This window comes from Chrysemys picta, chromosome 8, assembly GCF_011386835.1.
Source record: "Chrysemys picta bellii isolate R12L10 chromosome 8, ASM1138683v2, whole genome shotgun sequence".
Classification (NCBI taxonomy): domain Eukaryota; kingdom Metazoa; phylum Chordata; order Testudines; family Emydidae; genus Chrysemys; species Chrysemys picta.
Window position 1 is genome coordinate 102,270,083 of NC_088798.1, and position 20,505 is coordinate 102,290,587.

The window sequence follows — 20,505 nt, forward strand, 5'->3', positions numbered from 1 at the left end:
GAAAGCCAGCCTCTAGAGACTACTGACTGCAGAGATAAACTGTCCAAATAGCTCTAAAGCTACCAGGTAAAAAAATTAATAGACACCTGGCCCCACTGAAATCTCTGGGAGTTTCGCCATTGACTTCAGTGAGGCCAGGATTTCACCACTAGACAACAACCGCACCTTCATTCTATGGAGGCTTTGTCTCATAATGTATTTAAAAACCCTTTCTCCTGTCCTGAAGGTAAATTTACTGCTGATGAAAAAGTGGGGAGTGATCCACAGATGAAATAGTGCTGACATGAACAGTGCAAGCTACCCCAAAATCTGCCTGCTAATTTCTTTCTGTCTGTTTTCCCTCTCGTCTGTCTCGGTTTCATATCACACTCATCACCACCGTATCTGAGCACTTGCCTCAGCCCTGACTTGGAAGAACTACATCCAAGGAGGAGACAAGAGTCCACAGGTCATTCAGTTTGGCCTTTCTATTGAGACTTTTCATGAGCATGCCCAATCCGAGTTAATTTGGATGGTGGTTGTGGGGTTAGAGACCCATGTCTACTGGTAACTAGATTGAGATCACCATATTCTTTTCAACTAGGTCACCAAACTGTCAACAGATGGTAACAATGTTCAGTCACCAACAACTCAATCTGTCAACCCTGGGGTGAGAGGTTCCGCATTCCCTTCCCCTTCCCTCCACAACGCATCCTCCACATTTTTAAAACAGGTAAAACATTTGTGTCATTTACAGAATCCAAATTAAATAATATTGATAATAAAAATACTTTAAATGGGCATTAAATATAGATTACATGTGCAATCATAGGCAGTGCATGAAAGAACCAAGTGAAAGGCCCAAACAATGACACAATGATAACTTTGAGCCATGGCGCTGATGGTCATTGTCATTCAGTTCCTCTTCAGTTTTGCACTGGGATGAGATTGCCCAGAGACAGGGCACTGAGACGGAAGAGGACAGGTCCTAGGAGAGATTCTGGTGAGATTTTCATGGAGAATGAGGTGGTGAGCCACCTACCAAAAGAGATGCAGCAGGAACAGCCAGAGAGGGAGGAGGGGAACCAAGACAGGATCACAAAAGCCAAGGCAGGCCAAGATTGCAGGAAGGGAAGTCTGATTTACAGATTCAAAGGCAGAAAAGAGGTCAAAGAAGATGCAGATGGAGTAAAAGACATATGAGATCTGTCCAGGAGGAGGACATTGGAGACCATGGTAAGAGCAGATGCAGGAGAGTGGAGAGGGCAGAGTCAGATCAGCAGAGATCCAGGATGCAGCCAGAGGAGAGGACTCAAGGCGACAGATGTAGACAGCATGTTCAAAGAGTGTAGAGATGAAAGGGTGAAGGGAGATGGGGCAGTAGTTTGAGTGACAGGAGTGAGTCAAGGGGGCATTTTTTGAGCCTGGGGGACACCAGGGCATGCTTGGATTGTGCAGGGAATAAGCCAGAAAAGACAGAGGGGTTAAGGTGAAGGGGTCAGAGTGGAGGCGAGAGAGGTCAAGTGACAGGGAGAAGGAGAAAAGGAATTTTGAGGGGGAGAAGACCAGAAGAGGAGCGGGTAATGGAGAAAGAAGGTTACGGCAGTTCTTGTCTCTTCTAGATGAATGGAAGATTGGAGCAGGCTCATTTGGGATTTAGACACATTCAGCATTCAGAAGAGCATTCAGAAGACAGAAGACAAAGATTTTTCTGCTTTTCATTCTCCACTGGAATCTTTTCGAGTAAAAAAAATAGACTCTCATGGCATCATTCAGGTTATTTCTCTTGCAGAGTTCATTATTCTACAACTCCACATCTGCTACACACTCACAGCTTCAACAGAATGGGGTTTTTTTATTCACTGCATCAACAGACTCCCTCCTTTCCCACCTCCCTCTCTCCCGCCCCAGCTCTGTTTTGCTATATGTTTGTAATTTACGCGGGTGCTTCTGTGAGCACGTTATTAAAACGTATGTGAACAACTTAGCTGGGTCATGAAAAATATATCCCTGGGATTGCTTATTAATGTACCATCTCAGACTGGCACATCACGCATGTGATAAAACACTGCCACACATTTTCACTTACCATGCAAATTTCTGTTGCCACAAGATAGCAGAGTCTATTGAACCACTTCACATAGGCCTCAAGGTTACTAGTCTTTTTTTGCTCATTGAAACAAGACTGGGGGAAAAAAGAAAGGCATTGAATGACATAACTGTATTTTACTTAGATTTCTTGTTTGTTAAGATATATGCTACACAAAGGGAATGATTGTTGCCCCTGTTTTGAAACAAATCTCTCTCACACACACATGCACACGTTGGTTTATGCATTAAGGATGGAGTTCAGAAAGTCAGTGGGTGGGTGGGTATTGACAGATGTGTGGGGTTTAGCTGAGATTGTTGCTTTATGCAAATCAAATAAATGTATGAAGAACAGTCCCATTTTGCTTGCAACAAATGCTCCCCAATGCAATTTATGTTGATCCTTGTTCACTGGAATATTAACAGCCACGGTACTGCAGTATTTAAAGAGCAACATCAATATAAATAAGACAAGCACAACATTCCAGAACACATTCAGTTTGTTCCTTTGACTCCATGACTTCCCACAGCTCAGCAAATGCAATTGCCCACAGCATTTTCCTGGACAAGAAGACTCTCTAATTTGTTTAAGAGAAAGAAGGGTGTGCAAAAGAAAAGACAGTTATAGCTCACCTCTTTTTGGAAAAAAATCATTTACTTATTTCTCTTATTCTCTTGTCTGTTTGGAATGTCTTCTCAGCTGACCTGGTTCTGTTTTGTAGGTTGCCTTGAAACAGGCCACTTGGATCCAAGGGAAACAATCAGCAAAAGGTATTACAAGAGGTATAATTCCCTATTTTTCAGAGTACAGTCTCTTTAGGCATGGGGACAGATCCTTAGCTAGAGTAAGCCGTCCTAGCTCCACTGACTTCCATGGATTTGTTGTCTTCAGTGGAACGAAGACAGTTTACACCAGCTGAGGATCTGTCCCTGAGATTTTGAAAATTCAAGTCTTAGAAATCCCAGCCATAATAAATCTGGGAATTTCCTTTCTAGGCCTCACAGCTCTCTATACATCTCTGATTTATCTGTACATCTATTAGCAGCCACTAGAGGGTAGCAGTGGATACTGATTTTTTATTTTATTAAAGAGGATCATTTCCCACCCCAATGCAGTCTTAAGCAAATGAGTAAGAAAGTCAACAGACAGTGCTTATCTATGGGAAGCAAATCTTGATGCATGCAGAGGGATCCGTTGAAGGCACTGGGACTACTCGCAGTATGTGAAGCTAAGCAAATGTCTAAGTTGAGCAATGAGTCTTCACAGGAAGAGGGGCTAATATAATGCCCAAGGAACAGAGGGTCCTGTGGCACCTTTGAGACTAACAGAAGTCTTGCATCTGAAGAAGTGAGGTTCTTACCCACGAAAGCTTATGCTCCCAATACTTCTGTTAGTCTCAAAGGTGCCACAGGACCCTCTGTTGCTTTTTACAGATTCAGACTAACACGGCTACCCCTCTGATAATGCCCAAGGTGATTCAAAAATAGAAAATCCTGGTCTATGATTTTGGCTGTAGAAGAGTTTAGAAATAGAAATCACTTTACTATACTTCAGGGAAATTCTTTGCAGGGCTGACATTTTATTTGTTTTAAAAGTAGAATATAAATACCAACGAATAAAAGAAATGAAACAAACAGAATCTATTAAAGGTGCCCCAAGAGTAAGCAGCTTTTTTGCTTTTACAAAATTGTTTACAGTCATTGCTTTTGTTATTCCTGGGGGCAATTCTTTTCCCATATATTAATAATTCTCTTTAGGTCCTTCTGGAAAATTGGGCCTTTCGTTAAGAAGCCCCGTGAGCACTGTCACTTTGGGGATTACAGGTACGATATCAGGTAGTTTAGGGAGCTAAGTTTTGCACATTTTCACTTACCGTGCAAGTTGAAGTTTTTGTTTAAAGCCCACTTTTGCAAACCTTTACCATTAATAAAAATGTTTTCATTCATTCATTTATTCATTCAATAAAGATGTAAACAAAACCAGTGTTTGGTGTAGATGAAGGCGTCCCCCTTTAGAGATTGCAGCACAAGACAGCTTGGTGCCAGTGCATAAGAACCAGTGGGTAGAAATTTACCAGACACAAAGATTTTAGTAGAAGCTTTTCTTTATCTAAGCTTTTTAAATAATATTTAGCACTTCTAGAACCTCTTCTAGCTGCAGAGATCAAAGCACTTAATAAACATTCATTAATTAAGCCTCACAAAGCCCCTGTGAGATAAGTACATTAAATATTATCCCCAATTGCCAGATAGGAAACAGAGGCAGAGAAAGGTTTTAGGGCTCCAACCAAAGCTCCTTTCAGGGAAGGTCTCCAATCAGGGCCCTATAACCTGCTTTGCTCTCACTCCATGTAGGAGACAGAAAAGGGCAGGACACAATGCACGGGGCACTGCCAGATCCTACGCAGCTAGTGTAACATATAGCAGCCTTTAGGCCAGGGAAGGGCAAACTTTTTGGCCTGAGGGCCACATCGGGTTTCATCAATTATATGGAGGGCTGGTTAGGGGAGGGGGTTGTGGCTCGGCCCCCACCTCCTATCTGCCCCTCTGGGACTCCTGCCCCATCCAACCCCCCCTGTTCCCTGACGGCCCCTCTGGGACCCCTGCCCCATCAACACACCTCCGCTCCCTGTCCCCTGACCGCCCCATCCACCCCCTCCTCTCATTCCTGACGGCCCTGCCGGGACCCCTGCCCCATCCAACCACCCCTTCTCCCTGTCCCCTGACTGCCCCCAGACCCCTGCCCCTGACTGCCCCCTGCCGCCCCATCCAACCCCTCCTCCTTCCTGACTGCCCCCTGGGACCCCTCCCCCATTTAACCCCCTGTTTCCCCCCTGACCACCCCGATTCCTATCCACACATCTGCCCCCTGACCACCACCCTGATCAGGCCGGGCTCTGTAGCTGCGCTGCCCCAGGAGCTCACAGTCCTGCCGCCCAGAGCATTGCATTGTGCCGGCGGCAGAGCGGGCAAGCTGAGGCTGCAGGGGAGGGGGGACAGCAGGGGAGGGGCTGGGGGCAAACCTTCCGGGCCAGGAGCTCGGGAGCCGGGCAGGACGGTCCTGCGGGCTGGATGTGGCCTCTGCTTTAGGCTGTTCTAAATTTCACCTAGGGCCTCAGCTCAACCCAAGCTCAAGAGAGAGAAGCAAAGTGGCTTAGAGCCATCTTTTCCATCCCACCTCCTCTCCTCAGCCAGGCTGAGTGTAAGCTCAGCACTGCTGAGGGCTGAGCCCATAATTTGGTAGTGTCACGTTACATGTGAAAATTTTCAGGCCGTTGTCGCCTTATTCTCTAGAGCTTTATCCAGTGGGTGAAGACATTTCCTTCAACTCAGTCAATACTTCAGTGCAAGGTAAGGCTGTATTCATGCTTTTCTCACTCTGGTATTAAGCACTGCAGCAAAGACTGGGGCTGTTATACAACAATACCTCAATGAGCGGATCAACGTTTAAAGAATATGTATAACCAATAGCTGTTTATTCCCTTTGTATTTATCTTGAAAAAAATCTCTTGAAAATTATCTTGGCCTATTGATACAATTCATTTGGATTCTCCACCAGGCCATTATCTGCACTTTTTTCACACTCTCTGGCCTTCATTCTGTAATCTGTCCCCTGTACCTGATGTTTCTTTGCATTTGCTTCTTATCCTTAATTACTCTTTGCATTTCATTGTTCCTCCACATTGGCTTTTTGTTTTAAACGCCAGCTATATTTAATGCTAGATGACATGCAAAGCCTTTGGGCATACATTAATTTATCGCTGAACCTTTCCTCTTTCCCCTCGGTCTTCTTTCCCTCTGTTGCTTCATCCAATTCAATTTCACTCATCGCCACGTTTCCCCCCCTTCTTCCAAAACTCACTCTGCTGAAATTCAGTGTCCTCATTTCATCCCTTTCTCTTTTTAATTTTACTTAGTAACCTGAATTTTTACTTGCACCTGTCCATTTTCAGTCATGTCCCTCTAGGTCAAGTTCTTATCCGGTAGTTGAAATCTCATCACAATTAGTTTCTTTACATCATAGACCCTTTTTATTTTTTGCCTATCCCACCATATTGAACACAACAGAAATGCCAATCACAGTGCGTTGGTGTGGGGTGGTGCTGAACTTAGGCGGGGATTTTCAATGATGCCTTCAGGAGTTTGGAAAGATTGAGAACCTCTTCCCTGACTACTGTACCTCTTTCAGGAGTCTGGTTTGTCTTGCGTACCCCAAATTTCATCTCACTTAAAAGCTACTTGCTTACAAAATCAGACATAAAAATACAAAAGTGTCACAGCACACTACTACTGAAAAATTGCTGACTTTCTCATTTTTATCATGTAATTATAAAATAAATCAGTTGGAATATAAATATTGTACTTGCATTTCAGTGTATAGTATATAGAGCAGTTTAAACAAGTCGTTGTTTGTATGACATTTTAGTTTGTACTGACTTTGCTAGTGGTTTTTATGTAGCCTGTTGTAAAACTAGGCAAATATCTAGATGTGTTGATTTACCTTCTCGAAGACCTCTGTGTACCCCCTGTGTACACGTACCCCTGGTTGAGAACCTCTGAATTAAGGGTACGTCTACACCATGGAGACTCTACCGACATAGTTACCTCGCCATTGCTATGCCAACAGAACCCCATAATGCAGATGACATTCCACCGATGGTAGGGTTTTCTGTAGGTGCAGGAACACACCTCCGCACACAAGGGTAGCTACATCAATGGAAGCATTCTTCTATTGACATAGCTGCATCTATAGTAGGGGTTAGGTCAGCACAGCTATGTTGGTCTGGGGGTTTTCATGCCCCTGACTGACGTCACTATGTCGACCTAACTTTTAATTGTAGAGCAGGCCTTAGGTGCCTTAATTGCATCGCCTTTCAATGGAACTTGCACCTAACTCCTTTAGCCATCTTTGAAAAACCCCAGCTAAAACTATACCAATAGGAAAAACTTTAGTGAGGGTCAAATACGGCAACTGATCTACTGTCAAAGCTCCCATTGATTCAATGGGAGTACGGCACGCAGAATGGCCACAGGATAGAGTTAGTCAACAGTAGCCACTGGCTCCAAGATTGAAAAGCTCTGCTCTAGCTCCGAGAGCGATACTTGGAGAGATATCAGGCCAAATTCAGTTCTGATCTAAGTGGGAACAACTCTTCCCCCATTCTTCTAAGTATACACTGGTCCCTCCACTCCATAAAGGGATGACAAGGGGCTGCCACAGCTCAGCTGGGTAGGGCAAAGGCCATTGCCACTGGAACAGAAAACACAGAAACAAGCTGCAGTCTTTAAAATAAAAGATCTGGGCTTTAGCCAAGCCCAGTGCTAAGAGCCTGAGCCCCCTCAACTCTCACTGAAGTCAATGGAAGTTGAGGGCCTCGTGAAACCGACTTTGTCATTTTTTTGGTGTTGATATTCTCTTCTTCAGGTTGGGAGATGCATAGGCAGTGGCGGATTAGCCAATGGGCCAACGGGGCCTGTGCCCAGGGGCCCCAGCCAATTGGGGCGGCCCCACGCCCTGACCCGCTCTGCTCGCCCAGCGCTCCAGCCAGGGTGCGGGTTCGGGGTGCAGGGGCTTGTGTTGCTCTGCCCGCCCTACACTCCAGCAAGGGAGCAGGGTCGGGGTATGGGGGATTGCCCCGTTCCACCTGCCTTCCTGGCACTCCTGCCAGTGAGCAGGGCTAGCCTCCATGCCCCCACCTTGTTCTCTGGCAGGAGTGCTGGGCAGAGGGGGCGGGGCAAGCCCCTGCGACCCGACCCCATTTCCCTGGCAGGAGCACCAGGGGGACTGCAGGTGGAAGGGCTGGGGAGGGGCCCCAACTTGCTCTGGCCCAGGGCCCCACAAAACCCTAATCTGCCCTTGTGCATAGGAACACAGGACATAGCACTGGAAGGGACCTCCTGGGTCACTGAGTGCAGACCTCTGCTATTGCAAGCAACCTGCCCTATAACCCCAACTATTACAGGCAATCCCTATAATATAATACCCAGAGTGCGAGAAGACGGACAGGCAGATAGACAGACTCATGGGTGCACACCACATAGGTTTATCCTTTTAAATTTTCTTCTGGCCAGCACGGGACTACAACTATACCCAAGTAAGGGGCAGTTTAGTGTTTAGTGTCAGATCCCATCGATGCTCCAACTTTTCACTGTGTTGTAGTTGCTTTGGGAAAAGCAATGCACTACGCAGGTTCCCTGACTCAGTTCCAGTTGTAGATTAAAATGGGGCTTTAGCATTTTGCTGTCATTATATCCTGGCAGAGACTTGTCGACAGAAGCTGCTAAATATCCTGCATAAAATGTGATAATTTTTAGTCTATCTTCCCTGCATTGGCAAAACTTCCTTGGAGACAGGAGAGTTATGAGAGTTACCAAGGCCAGAAGAGAACTTCCAAATAATTCTGAATCTGGTTTAACTAGCTCAATTTTTGCCTATGCTGGTAACAGATGTCATTTCCCCAGTAATCAAAAGCCCTGCCAGTAATTTTTCCATTAAGAAAGTCTCCTTAAGTCACTTCTAAGTACAATCGGGCACTTTTGTGATCACATATTTTTGCAGAATCTTTTACGTTGATTACTTTTACTGTTCGTGGAGTTCTGACACCAAAGCTCCTTTATGACTATGAAGGATGCTATTCGTTCTTATAGTACCAAGGCAGTAATTTCACCCAGTTCCACTCCCTCTGAAACCAAGGGTAAAATTCCTCTTGACTTCAATGAGAGCAGGATTGGGCCCACTACTACACCTATTACCTGGCCAGCATGGAGATGTTATCTCTCCACTGGAGCTGCATTACAAGTTATTTGAATGCCCATTATCTGGCCAACATTAAAAACAGATTATCTCCTGCTATTTCCAGCAATTAAGGGTGAAATTCTGCCAGTGTGTGTGGGGGGGAGGGGAAAGGGGGGGACAATGAACTCAACAGGAGCCCTCATGGGATGTTGACAGCAGGATTTGGACTTATCTTGACGTGGGGTTTTTTTGGTAGTAGTAGTACGGAAACATTTCAAAACGATCACTCTGTGGCAGTGAAGTCATTTTCCTTATTGATGAAGCATCAGCAGCTCTGTCAATGAACTCACTCTGATCCAAACCCCACCGGAGTTAGTGGGAAGACTCCCATTGACAGCAGTGGACTTTGGATCAGGCCCTAACGTCCCAATACTGCATGCCATTCCCTACTGTCCCTTGGGCTCCAAGCTGTTATGTAACAAGAAGATGATGATGATGATTACACTCACTCATAACAGACCAATTCATTAATATGGTACCTGGACACATTCTACAAGTGTTACAGATATGTTACAGACACGAGAACACACAGCTAGTGGCCTGAACACCACAGGGCTACATATCTAGTGATCTCTAAAGGTGGCCAGTCTGAGGCTCGGACATATTTCCAGCAGGAGGGAATTTCAAAGGCAATGATCCACCAGTGAGAATCTTGACCATGAGCTCCATCCTCACTGCATCATTAGACTAAGGGCTTGTCTACACTACCACTTACATTGATGTAAGTTATGTCCCTCAGGGTGTGAAAAAGCCACCCCCCAAGTGATGTAAGTTACATCGACTTAAAGGGGTGTCTACACCATGCTTGTCGAGGATGTAGTGCAGTAGTGAAGACAAACCCTAAGTGTGTGCATTGCCTGTAGCGTGGCCCTAATCCACATATTCCTCAATCACGGTTAGTTTTACACTCTCACTCAAACCAGTTCATTTAGAACAAACCAAATAATTGCAGGAGAGACACTTTCCATGGTGACCCATCCTACCTTGGTGCTGTCCAAAGAGTCTTTGTGTACAAACGCCTGCACAAATTCTTCAGGCCCAATGTGACTCAACCTTTCCTTTTGGGAGACGGAGAAAAAGAGAGAGAGCAAGAGTAATCCCCAGAATCTCTTATTATTGTCTTTGCAAGACTTCAACTTTACTAGCTAAGTTTTGGCATCAAGTTGAAATGGGGCTTTAATGAAGTGCTATGCGGCCAGCAAGTTCCCCACTTTAACTTTCACAAAAACAATCAATATTATTGCAACAGAAACGGGAGTGATAAACAGGGGAGAATAAAATCATCTCACTACCTCCAGCCAACAGAATATAAATAGCTTGTGGTGGTGATAAACCAAACTGAAGACCTGTCTGTATTGTTCATAAAATGGCGAGCTCATGACCTAGTGGAGAAGGCACTGGGCTGGAAGCCATTAGATCTGGGTTCTGTTCCTGGCTTTGCTGCTGACCTGCTGTGTAACTTTGGGCGAATCACTGCCGCTCTCAGTATCTCCATTTCCCTGCCCATAAAAGGGGGATAACCAATGCTTTGTGATCTCCAGTGACAAGTAAAAGCTAAGTACATATTGCTTTGGCCCTTACTACTACTGCGCTCGCTGAAGGGGACCAAAGGTCTGACTGTATGCAAATGGAGGAAATATGGCAATGAAGATGCATGCACCTAGATCCCCGGAGAGCATCATTCCAGTGTTAAAAATAAAAGTAAATAATGTATCGAACTGACAGTTAAAGGACGAGGGATGTCCAACAGCTATAAAACTCTGGCATAGTTGCGGTCTCCCCCCCGCCATCATGAGTAAGTGGCACTAAAATGGCAAGAGGCATTACAGGTTAAAAAATAAGCTAGTGTTTGCGATCCTGCCTGCACAGGATATCAGTTTAGCTCCCCAAAGAATCAGGCTCCCCGACACAAGCTCAAAGGGAGCATGGAGTAACATCTCCTGAAAGGTTTGCTTGGCATTAGCGCTCCACGTTTGGTTGAAATGAGACGTGTCACAGGGTTTCGGAAAGGAATGATCATCGCAAAAGATGAGTGCGCCTGTCTTACAGCTAACAAAGCTTCTCCTTCTATGCTGGAGAGAGCTACTTCCTACTGCCCCGTAGCTTTGTCTCTGGGCTTGGACGTCTGTCAATACATTTCAAATGGACTGAGAAAACAAAGTAAGAGGTGCTATTTTACAGGGGTTGACATCAGCATCACAATGGATTATACCAAGGCTGACTGCTACTAAGGCCTGGTCCCCACTTAGTCCGGACTTCAGACTAAGGTACGCAAATTCAGCTACGTTAATAACGTAGCTGAATTCGAAGTACCTTAGTCCGGACTTACCGCGGTCCAGACGCGGCAGGAAGTCTCCCCCCGTCGACGCCGCGTACTCCTCTCGGCGAGCTGGAGTACCGGCGCCGACTGTGAGCACTTCCGGGATCGATCCGGGATCGATTTATCGCGTCTTAACCAGACGCGATAAATCGATCCCAGAACATCGATGGCGTGCCGCCAGACCAGCCGGTAAGTGAAGACTAGGCCTAAGTTCTTAATGAACTGAGCCCTACGGGCCAAGTTCGGATCTTGGTTACACTCGTGCTGCTCCCTTTGACTTGCACATGTACCCAAGGTCACACTTCATCCAATATAGGGAAGTAGGATAGAACATTAGTTACATTAGCTACCTCTTGTTATTATCATGCCAATGTGGCCTAGTGGGTAGAGCACCAGACTGGGTCTCCGGAGACCTGGGTTCTAGTCCGAGCTCTTCTGTTAGCCTGTTGGGTGACCTTGGGCAAGTCACTTCCTCTCTCTGTGCCTGTTTCCTCATCTGTAAAATGGAAATAATGATACTGACCTCCTTTGTAAAGCTCATGAGATCTACTGATAAAAAGCTCTACAGAAGAGTGTGGCAGCCAGGCTGGAACAGAACAGCCCTTGCCACGAGCTCAGCGTCTGCCTTTAAATGGTTAAACAATAAACTCAAAATCTGACTGTAGGTGCCTTTAATTATCGAACAAAAATAAATGGTAACTGCTTAGTCACAGTGTGTTATGCAAAGGCCCTGACCTGGCCCCAAGCTTGTGGACTAGTACAGTGATTCTCAACCAGGGGTCCAGGGCTCCCTGGGGAGCTGCGAGCTGGTTTCAGGGGGTCCGCCAAACATGGCTGGAGTTAGACTCCAGGGCAGAAAGCGGAAGCCCCACCATGCAGGACTGCAGCCCAGGGCCCTGAGCTCCAGCACCTGGGGTGAAGCCTTGAGCAACTTAGCTTCGCAGTGCCCCTTGTGGCATGGCCCCCCCCAGGCAATTGCCCTACCCCTTAATGCTGGCTGTAGCATTTATATAGAGAAAAACAATAGTTGTGGTACAGGTGGGCCGTGAAGTTTCTGTAGCATGTTGTGGAGTGGGGGGAGGCTCAGAAAGAAAAAGGTTGAGAACCCCTGGACTAGTACACAGGCACCTCACTCTGTCTCAGCCTCAGCAAGCACTGCCCGTCAGAGAAACCAGGCAAACCTCCTTAACTGGCCTGCTGGCTCCTGATTGGTCGGTGTCTCTCCTGGCCCTTCTAGGCCTCTAGAAGATAAATCTTGTTGGTAGTCTGGCCTGAGCAGGTTTTCCTGAAGCAGGGTGTATCAGGGAGCCGAAACCTCCAGCAGAAGGCAGAGAAGATCTACTAGACCCTGTCATAAAAAGCTAGTTATTAATTGTTATTTTTATTCCATCAGGTTACGATATATTATGTGTGTAATTTTAAATTTTCAACAGGGCATTAATTAGGCACCGAAGAACCACTGACTTTCAATGGGAGTTCAGTTCCTGGAGCCCTCAGGCATTTTTGAAAATCCCACCTGATCTCAGTAACGAATTATTGGTAGGTAACTGAGCACCAAAGTGAACTCACTCAGCTCAATCTTGAGACCCTCACCTCAGGCACCTGCAAAGTCAATGGGCATCTTGCCCGAGTAAAGACTTCAGGGCTGGTCCTATAAGCAAATCCCATGGCATTTCTCTGCTGCTCATAAGGAAATGTAGGTGACAGGGTAGCTCAGATTGCTGAAGAATAATCACCATCCTAACAGACTGCAAAGTAATTACTACACCTGGTGCAAGGACGTAGGAGCAGACACAGTGGACCTCTGTTTATAGTGAAGCAGAACAAAAGCTGCAGATTGTTTCAATGCATCGTTCTTTGTTCACTGCAGTCCCATCACAGGGGATCTCATCTTAGAATCAAGCTGTTCCGTGGGGGAAAAAAAAACAAACCCTGCCTCAAAAGGCTTCCGCAGTCTCTGGTGCTGTTTAGTTAGAGCTACAGAAAGCTAGGAGGGCCAAAGTCACATATGCTGAAAACCAACCTTTTGATTGGTGGATCCTATAGATGGATCCTATAATTCATGGGTTTTCTTCCAAGAGATTCCTCTTTGAGGAATAGAATATGGCCGGCTGTGGGATTAGAAAGCTTTCGAGTTTCATAATATTCCCTCCAACCCTTCATCCCCACATAGTTTCATTTTTTTTTTAAGTTAGTTTCCATTCAGATGAACAGAGAAAAATACGCTTGGGGCTTCAGAAGTGAACAGTGCCCTCCCAGGCACCAGCAATGGGGAATCTTAAGGGTATCAAGAGGTTTGAGGACAGATGCAACAATGTGGAGCAGCAGTGAGATTATGATGCACCATCACATAATCTGATACCCAAATAAATCTGTTAGTCTTTAAGGTGCCACCAGACTCCTCGTTTTTTTCCCCACATAATCTTTGCCTGGGGAGGTAGGAGACCCATGCAGTGGACCTGAAACTGCATGGGAGAGAAGGCTTTGTGTCACCCCACCACCTTGAAGAAACTGCCCCCGCCTCGCCAGAAGAGAGAGCAACAATCATCAAAAGCCTGCTGCGGAGCGGATTGGGTGGGGAGGAGGGGGATGGTAGGACTGGGTGGGCGCATAGGTACCTGAAGTCTCATAAATTCAGGTCTATGAAACTGAGAAAGGAAAAACACCAACAAACGAAGATGCTTGTGTAGCAGAGAACTGGGTTTGAGCAACGTGAAAGCTTGACTATCGAACAAAATTGGGATGATAGAGGTCAGCCATTCCACAGCATCTTCCATTCAAGGGGCTCAAAGCACTTTGCAAATGGAACTGAACTAAATTTACCATGAAGCGGGGGAATATTATCATCCTCATTTCACAGATGAGCAAACTGAGGGAAAGGAAGAGGCTAAGTGACCTGCGCATAGTCACAGGACAAAGCAGCGGCACATATCCTGCTTCTCAGTCCTCTGCTCTAATCCACTAACCATGCTTCCTCCTGCAGTATTAATACTGTGCTAACTATGCTGCAGCAGCAGATGCATTTCACTTGGGTTTTGACGACACAGCTGCTGCTGGGCTTTAAAATGCCACCCTTGAATGCAAAGTTAGGAATTCCACAGGTGCTGCACTTACCAATTCCACGTGTGTTAGCTGCTGAGCCAGAGTGTAGGGGTCACTACAGACGGTCAGGATTTCTCTCTGAATTGACGGCGGTTTACTTTTAAAGGCGACCAGCTTGTCGGAGACAGCAGCATTGATCTTGACGATTCCTTCCTGCCCATGGCTCAGGGTTGCAAGCTTCTGGTTCAGGGCTTGCAAAAGCTGATTCATCCTTTTCCAGTAGGCCTGGAGAGGAAACAAAACACAAACGAAGGAGGAGATAAACATACAAAAGCCACAGGTCTCGACAATGGTGTATTTTAAATTCAATTTTCCTACCCCAAAATATCCATAAACTAGCACTAGGCTACCATCTGACTTTCACCAAGACGATTTCAGAAGGCCAGTCAACTTAATTATAGTTCTGCCCGCCAGCTCTGCACCACAGAATCAGCCTCCAGTCAGGTGTGCAGGCTAGCTGTGCTCCTTCATGACAGCCCAACCCACTGACCAGCGCCACCGCAGACTGGCCAGCAAGGATGATAAAAGGATCAGGAAAGAGAGGTGGAGCCACTAAAGTGAGCTGCTCTGGATTTCGACCAATTGCAACAGACAGCAGAAGCTGGCCCTTAATTTCCATTTAGTAGTTGCCATGCCAAGGACTATACTTCTTAGCGACGGCTTGTCATAATGAACTTGGCTAATGCTATTCATAGTTCTCTCCATCCCTCTGCTTTGCACAGCATCCCAGCACAGCGGGGCTTGCTGCTTGCGACGGATGGCCGTGTCCGGAAGAACGGAGCACTGCATAGCTGTGAGCAATTAATACACAAATGGCTCGTTTCTTTAAGCAAAGCCTATATTACTGTATTCCTATCGCAGCAACACACTCAGGAGGTGGAGTCATTCCTGGGAAGCCTATGCTCATGTCGGATGTGGCGCTACACATCATAGAGGAGCTGGGGGTCACGAAAGAGGGGCTGGAATTCTCTTGGAACGCACCCGTGACTGACAGATGCAAATGCTGTAAAACTGAAACACCTGGGAAATGGTTTGACGGATTCTCTAGATAGAGATTTTCATTTAATAAGGCCAGACCAGAATCAATGGGTGAAACTCCCTGGGAGCCGCTCAGCTTAACTACGTGTGGCAAAGCTCTCGCGTCCCCTGCATCATGAAGTACGGCAGAGCAGGGCAATTCTCCATGGGCTCACCTTGCTGTTGTTTTAAGCATAAGTTATATGTGCACTCACTGTTTGTTGATGGCAGCACATCCCCCCAGCTGGGGTGGGCAGGTCCCTACTCAACTGCACACACCATGGGCACTTGGGGCACGGTTTGCAGGCTGGCTTATTAGCAACTATACCTCACAGCACATTCTAATGTGCTACAGTGAGATACTTAGCTGGTTACTTTTAAGGAGAACTCCCTACTCCTCATCCAAACGGAGAGAATTTAGCCTACATATATTTTATATGTAACTGAGCTAACACAATGCAGCTCTCTTTGTCCCCCTCTCTGGCAAAGCTAGGTATAGCAGTTTGAGTCTGCAATTGCCTCTGAGCTTTGATCCTTTAGTTTAAGCAGTAAAACCGTGAGTTTCTAGATAAAGAGGCCCTGGGTTCAATCCTGCAGCTGATTCATCCAAGGCGGTCATTACATAAACATGAACTGGGATCATGAGCACCGCTTTGCAGGTCACTAGCAACTTCCTTATAGCACTACACTGTAACCACCAGCAAACCTCTCACACACATTGTGAGAACACCTGACATAGCAGTTTCCCCTTGGAAGAGACACAATCCATGTTTTGTACTGCTGGCGCTCAATACCTCAGGGGCCAGGCTCAGTGGGTGTGGTCCATGTGCGCGTTACTTCCAGGAATAAAACAAGGTGCTTACATCCACTCTGCTTTCACTACAGTCAAGGTGAGAGGCTGCAAATCCCTAGTACATCTACAGCGCCTCAACACCCGCCATAAGACTCATCATTTTTCTGGCAGTTAACGGCTTTTCTAATAGAAGGAATGAGATACTGAGTTTGCTCATTCTGCTCATGTGAGTAGCCTGCATCGTTCAATGGACTGCAGCAAGTCAGGTAAACAGGATTTGGCTTTATTATTCCTTAATCAGTAGCTGGGGAACATGGATCAGTGTTCACATCACACTCCCCATCAGTACCCAGCCCAGTCCGGGGAAGCTAATGATCCAACCAGCAGACCAAATTCGGTGATGACTCCTGGTCACGTGCCACCTGAGGGCTCTTGCGCATACGCTAAGAAAAATCAGTAGCTGATGAGCCCAGTATACTGTGAAGACCTTGACAGGTGGGTAGATAACTCTTGGAAATCGCTGGACACACATTCTATTTTGAAATAACCTGCTTAGGTATCACTGGATTTTTTGCCTCTCTCTTCATTCTTTGGCCTTGTTTATGCTACAAAGTTTCATCTGCAAAAGTGATACTGCTTTAGGCTATGTCTATACTGGCAATTGAGCGACAAAACTTTCGTCATTCAGAGGTGCTAGCCTCCCCCGGCCCCTGAAAGACAAAAGTTTTGCTGCAGCAAGCGTCAGTGTGAACACCGTAAACACCGCTCATTGGGGGTGGAAGTATTTTGTCGGCACAAGCAGCGGCTACACTGCCTGACTTTTAGCGACATGGCTGTGTCGAATCAGCTGTGTCGCTAAAAACTGTGTAGCGTAGACATAGCCTTAATTAAAGTGCTTTAATTAAAATCACTGTTGCAAGTCCACACTAGCTCCTTGCGTCAGCAGAGAGCATCCACACTAGCAGCTCTTGCATCGACACAGAGAGCAGAGCACTGTGGTAGCTATCCCACTATGCAACTGGCCGCAGGGTGCTTTGGGAAGGGTTTGCAATGCCTCATGGGGCAGGTACAGCGTCACATGATGCAGGTTTCTCAATCCCATCATTCCTGGGAGCATCCTAGTATATTGTCAGCTGCTTTTTCAACTGAAGTGTGTAGGGGGAGGGAAAGGAGAGTGGTGTGTCTGGGGTGGGGGAGACAGCAGGCTGACTGACCTATCCTGCGGCAGGGAGAGGGGAACACCCCCTCTCCCCCATCTCAGCTCCCAGCTCTGCTTGGTCCATCAGTCTCTCCAGAAGCAGTCCGTTCTGCCTGCCTATGGTTCTGTGATTCCCGGGAGCAGCTCTCTGAGCTCTCCATGCTGACAAATGTCAAAGCAAAAGAGTCAGCCCCTCTGTTCCTAGTGCGGGGCAGAACAGGAGCATTCCACATTAATGATTTGCTCTTTGTTCCCCAAAGGGAGCAACACACTCAACTTTCACATACTTCCTGGAACTTTGAAAGGGGAGGGGTGCATGCCTGCAGGGCAGCAGAGATCAAAACTGAGCAGAGCGGTCACGGCAGGCATTGTGGGATACTGGTGGAAGCCAGTTCTGTCGACAGAACGAACAGCGGTGTCCTCACTGACACGTTGTCGCTTTAACTTTTTGGCAAAAAGCTTTATTTTGTCAGCAAAACAGCAGAGTTTTGCCGCCAATAGTCACTTGGTAGTGTGGACACCACCCCTGTTTTGTCGGCAAAAGCTGCCTTTTGCCGACAAAACTTTGTAGTGTAGACAAGGCCTTTGTTACTAAGGCTACTTCTATGAAAACAAGAACCTTTGTTTCTTCAGATAATTATGAAGATTCTTCCAGTATGCTGCTGCCTGGCTCTGATGCAAGAGAGCTCACCCAAACTTCTTTCTTATATGTCACCAAGTGCCCAGAAGGCAGAGCTTTTGGTTACCGCAGACTGGGCTGACTCTGAAGCAGTGAAGAGTGTCTGAACACTTTCTGTGGTTTATGCTCATATGGGCTTGCACACGTCTCCGCTGGTTTTGAATCTCAGTGAATAGAGATGGTTGAAAAATGGGTTTTTCTCTCCCCGCAGAAAATGTTGATTTTTCAGTAGAAATTCGAATATCAAGACATTTTGGCTGGAAATCAAAATATTTCCATTTTTGACTGAAGTATTTTGGTTTTCAGGCATTTGTTTTTCAGAAAAAAAAAATATATACAGAAAGCAATTTTTGGAATTTTGTTTCACTCAGTTGAAAATCCAATTTTCCATCAAAAAATGTTTTGACACAAAATATTTATGTATCCTACCTCTAGGATAGCAAATTCCTGACTGTTTTTATGCAAAGCAATAAATCAACCCAGCATTGCTTGAACGATTCAGGAACATTAAAAAACCTTTTCACAAACCTTGGTCTACATTTCTAGTTTCCCCTGCTTTTGTAGTGAACATTTCACACAGATCTAGAAATAGGCCACAGAAAACAAAGATTCATATAAATGCCCCAGATAATATATAGAGAAAGAAGAGGGTGACACTGAATATACATAAGCAGGAATATTTCTAAATAAAATGTTTCCAAGAAACTCATTGAAAAAAGAGTTACACTCATTTTGCTCAGTGTAGTCTTCTCCAAGAAGCATTTCCCTATATTTGTAAACAGCCTTATAGCTTTTGCCATCACAGAAGGATTTCCAGCCTTGTTTAAACTGTAATCAGCAACTGAAAATAACGTTTTAAATTAGATTCAACACTATATTTTGGAATACTCCTGCTGGTAAACATCTTGCCACAAAAATAGGTTTCAGAGTAGCAGCCGTGTTAGTCTGTATCCGCAAAAAGAACAGGAGTACTTGTGGCACCGTAGAGACTAACAAATGTATTTGAGCATAAGCTTTCATGGGCTACAGCCCACTTCTTCGGATCCTCCGAAAGCTTATGCTCAAATAAATTTGTTAGTCTCTACGGTGCCACAAGTACTCCTGTTCATCTTGCCACAAAGTGACACTTGATGATATGGGAGCGAAGTGCTTGGGAGCTAAGTGCTAGAGAGCACACCATTCTACTCTGCTTCGCTGCTAGCTTAACAATTAAAAGAAGAGTCCTATTGTTTAATATTTAAACAAAATGTTTAATTCTTAACCAGGAAAGTCCTTCAGAAGATAGCAGAGCCCCGCAGGTGGCTCAGGAGCTCAAAATTGTAATTAAAACTTCTCGCTCTAAATGCAAATCACAACACTTGGCAAGCCGCCATTCTCAGCATGTGTACTTTTATAAACACTGCACAGGCTTTAGAAACCAGCCTGTACAAAGGACAGGGGAATATCCTGTAGGGGAAAATATCCTAAGGGAATGGACTAGATGACCTAATGGCTCCTTTCCATCTCTGATTTCTAAGATTCATAGTACTGGCCGCTTTCTTTCAAACAAGCACAACCAACGGCACCGTGCCTCTTTCATGCTGTTTCTCCAAAAGGAAATTTGCATTTGTAGGGTGGGAGTTCTTCCTTAAGTTAATTACAGCGTTTGTTCAGGCGTAATCTCTTGTAATTACAGCTCATATTAATATTTGAAACAACAATGATTTGGGCCTGATTCGGAGATGCACCGAGCTCCCCCGGGACACTGCCCAACTCCCAGAAAAGGGAACGGGAGCTGCGGGGGCTCAGACCTTACCGGCATACAGCAACTGTTCAGGGCTGGGCCCTTCATTTACGTGGCAAAGAAGCAAAAGCGTATACGCAGAAGGCTAATCTCTCTAGTGTTTTTAGCTCTTTTTCAGCACTGCTGCTTAAAATAAAGTATCAATTTTTAATTAGATGTCTTGCAGCAGAAAACCCGCCTGTTCCTAGCCTCCTTCCTGTTCCTTCCTTTCCAAAGATCGGTGGTTACAAATCCCCTTCTTAGTCAACTGGCAGGAGAGTGGCGTAAACTGTTTAAGTATCTGCATAGAAAGCCCTCCTCTCCCCTTAGTCAGAGAGGAACTACTCCAATGCTCGGAAAGAGGAGCTGCGCAGGTACAACACAGGAATCAAAGTGCTCCCAAGTCACTGTTAGTCCTCAGGGTCTCTTTTCTGCCACATGCGAAATCAGCAAGAGTTGCACAGCTAATATTCCATGTAATTAGGGTGACCAGACAGCATGTGTGAAAAATCAGGCCAGGGGATGGGGGGTAATAGGAACCTATATAAGAAAAAGACCCAAAAATCGGGACTGTCCCTATAAAATCGGGACATCTGGTCACCCTACATGTAATACCTGCAACAATTTAACAGGAAGAGCTGAGAGTCCACCCTAGATCATAATTAAGGCTACGTTTATGTCAGGGAGGTCACGGATCCAGAGACCTACATGACATTCTCTGCTTCAGCCCCAGGGGCTGCAGGTCTCTGGATCTGGCCGCCAGCGGGGCCC

At 45.8% G+C, this 20,505-nt stretch overlaps 1 protein-coding gene across 3 annotated transcripts in view; it reads right to left on the minus strand.

Moving 5' to 3' along the window:
• RASGEF1C (RasGEF domain family member 1C) overlaps positions 1-20,505 on the minus strand; it is a 118,546-nt gene that overhangs the window by 16,420 nt on the left and 81,621 nt on the right. For 2 of the 3 annotated variants that reach the window (XM_065555083.1, XM_005295869.5), the window contains exons 5-7: positions 14,298-14,510; positions 9,847-9,921; positions 2,069-2,164 (exon numbers count right to left, since the gene is read on the minus strand). In XM_065555083.1, the coding sequence (XP_065411155.1) occupies positions 2,069-2,164; positions 9,847-9,921; positions 14,298-14,510 (384 nt within the window). The remainder of the gene's footprint in view (positions 1-2,068; positions 2,165-9,846; positions 9,922-14,297; positions 14,511-20,505) is intronic. The other variant, XM_065555082.1, reaches the window with a different exon arrangement.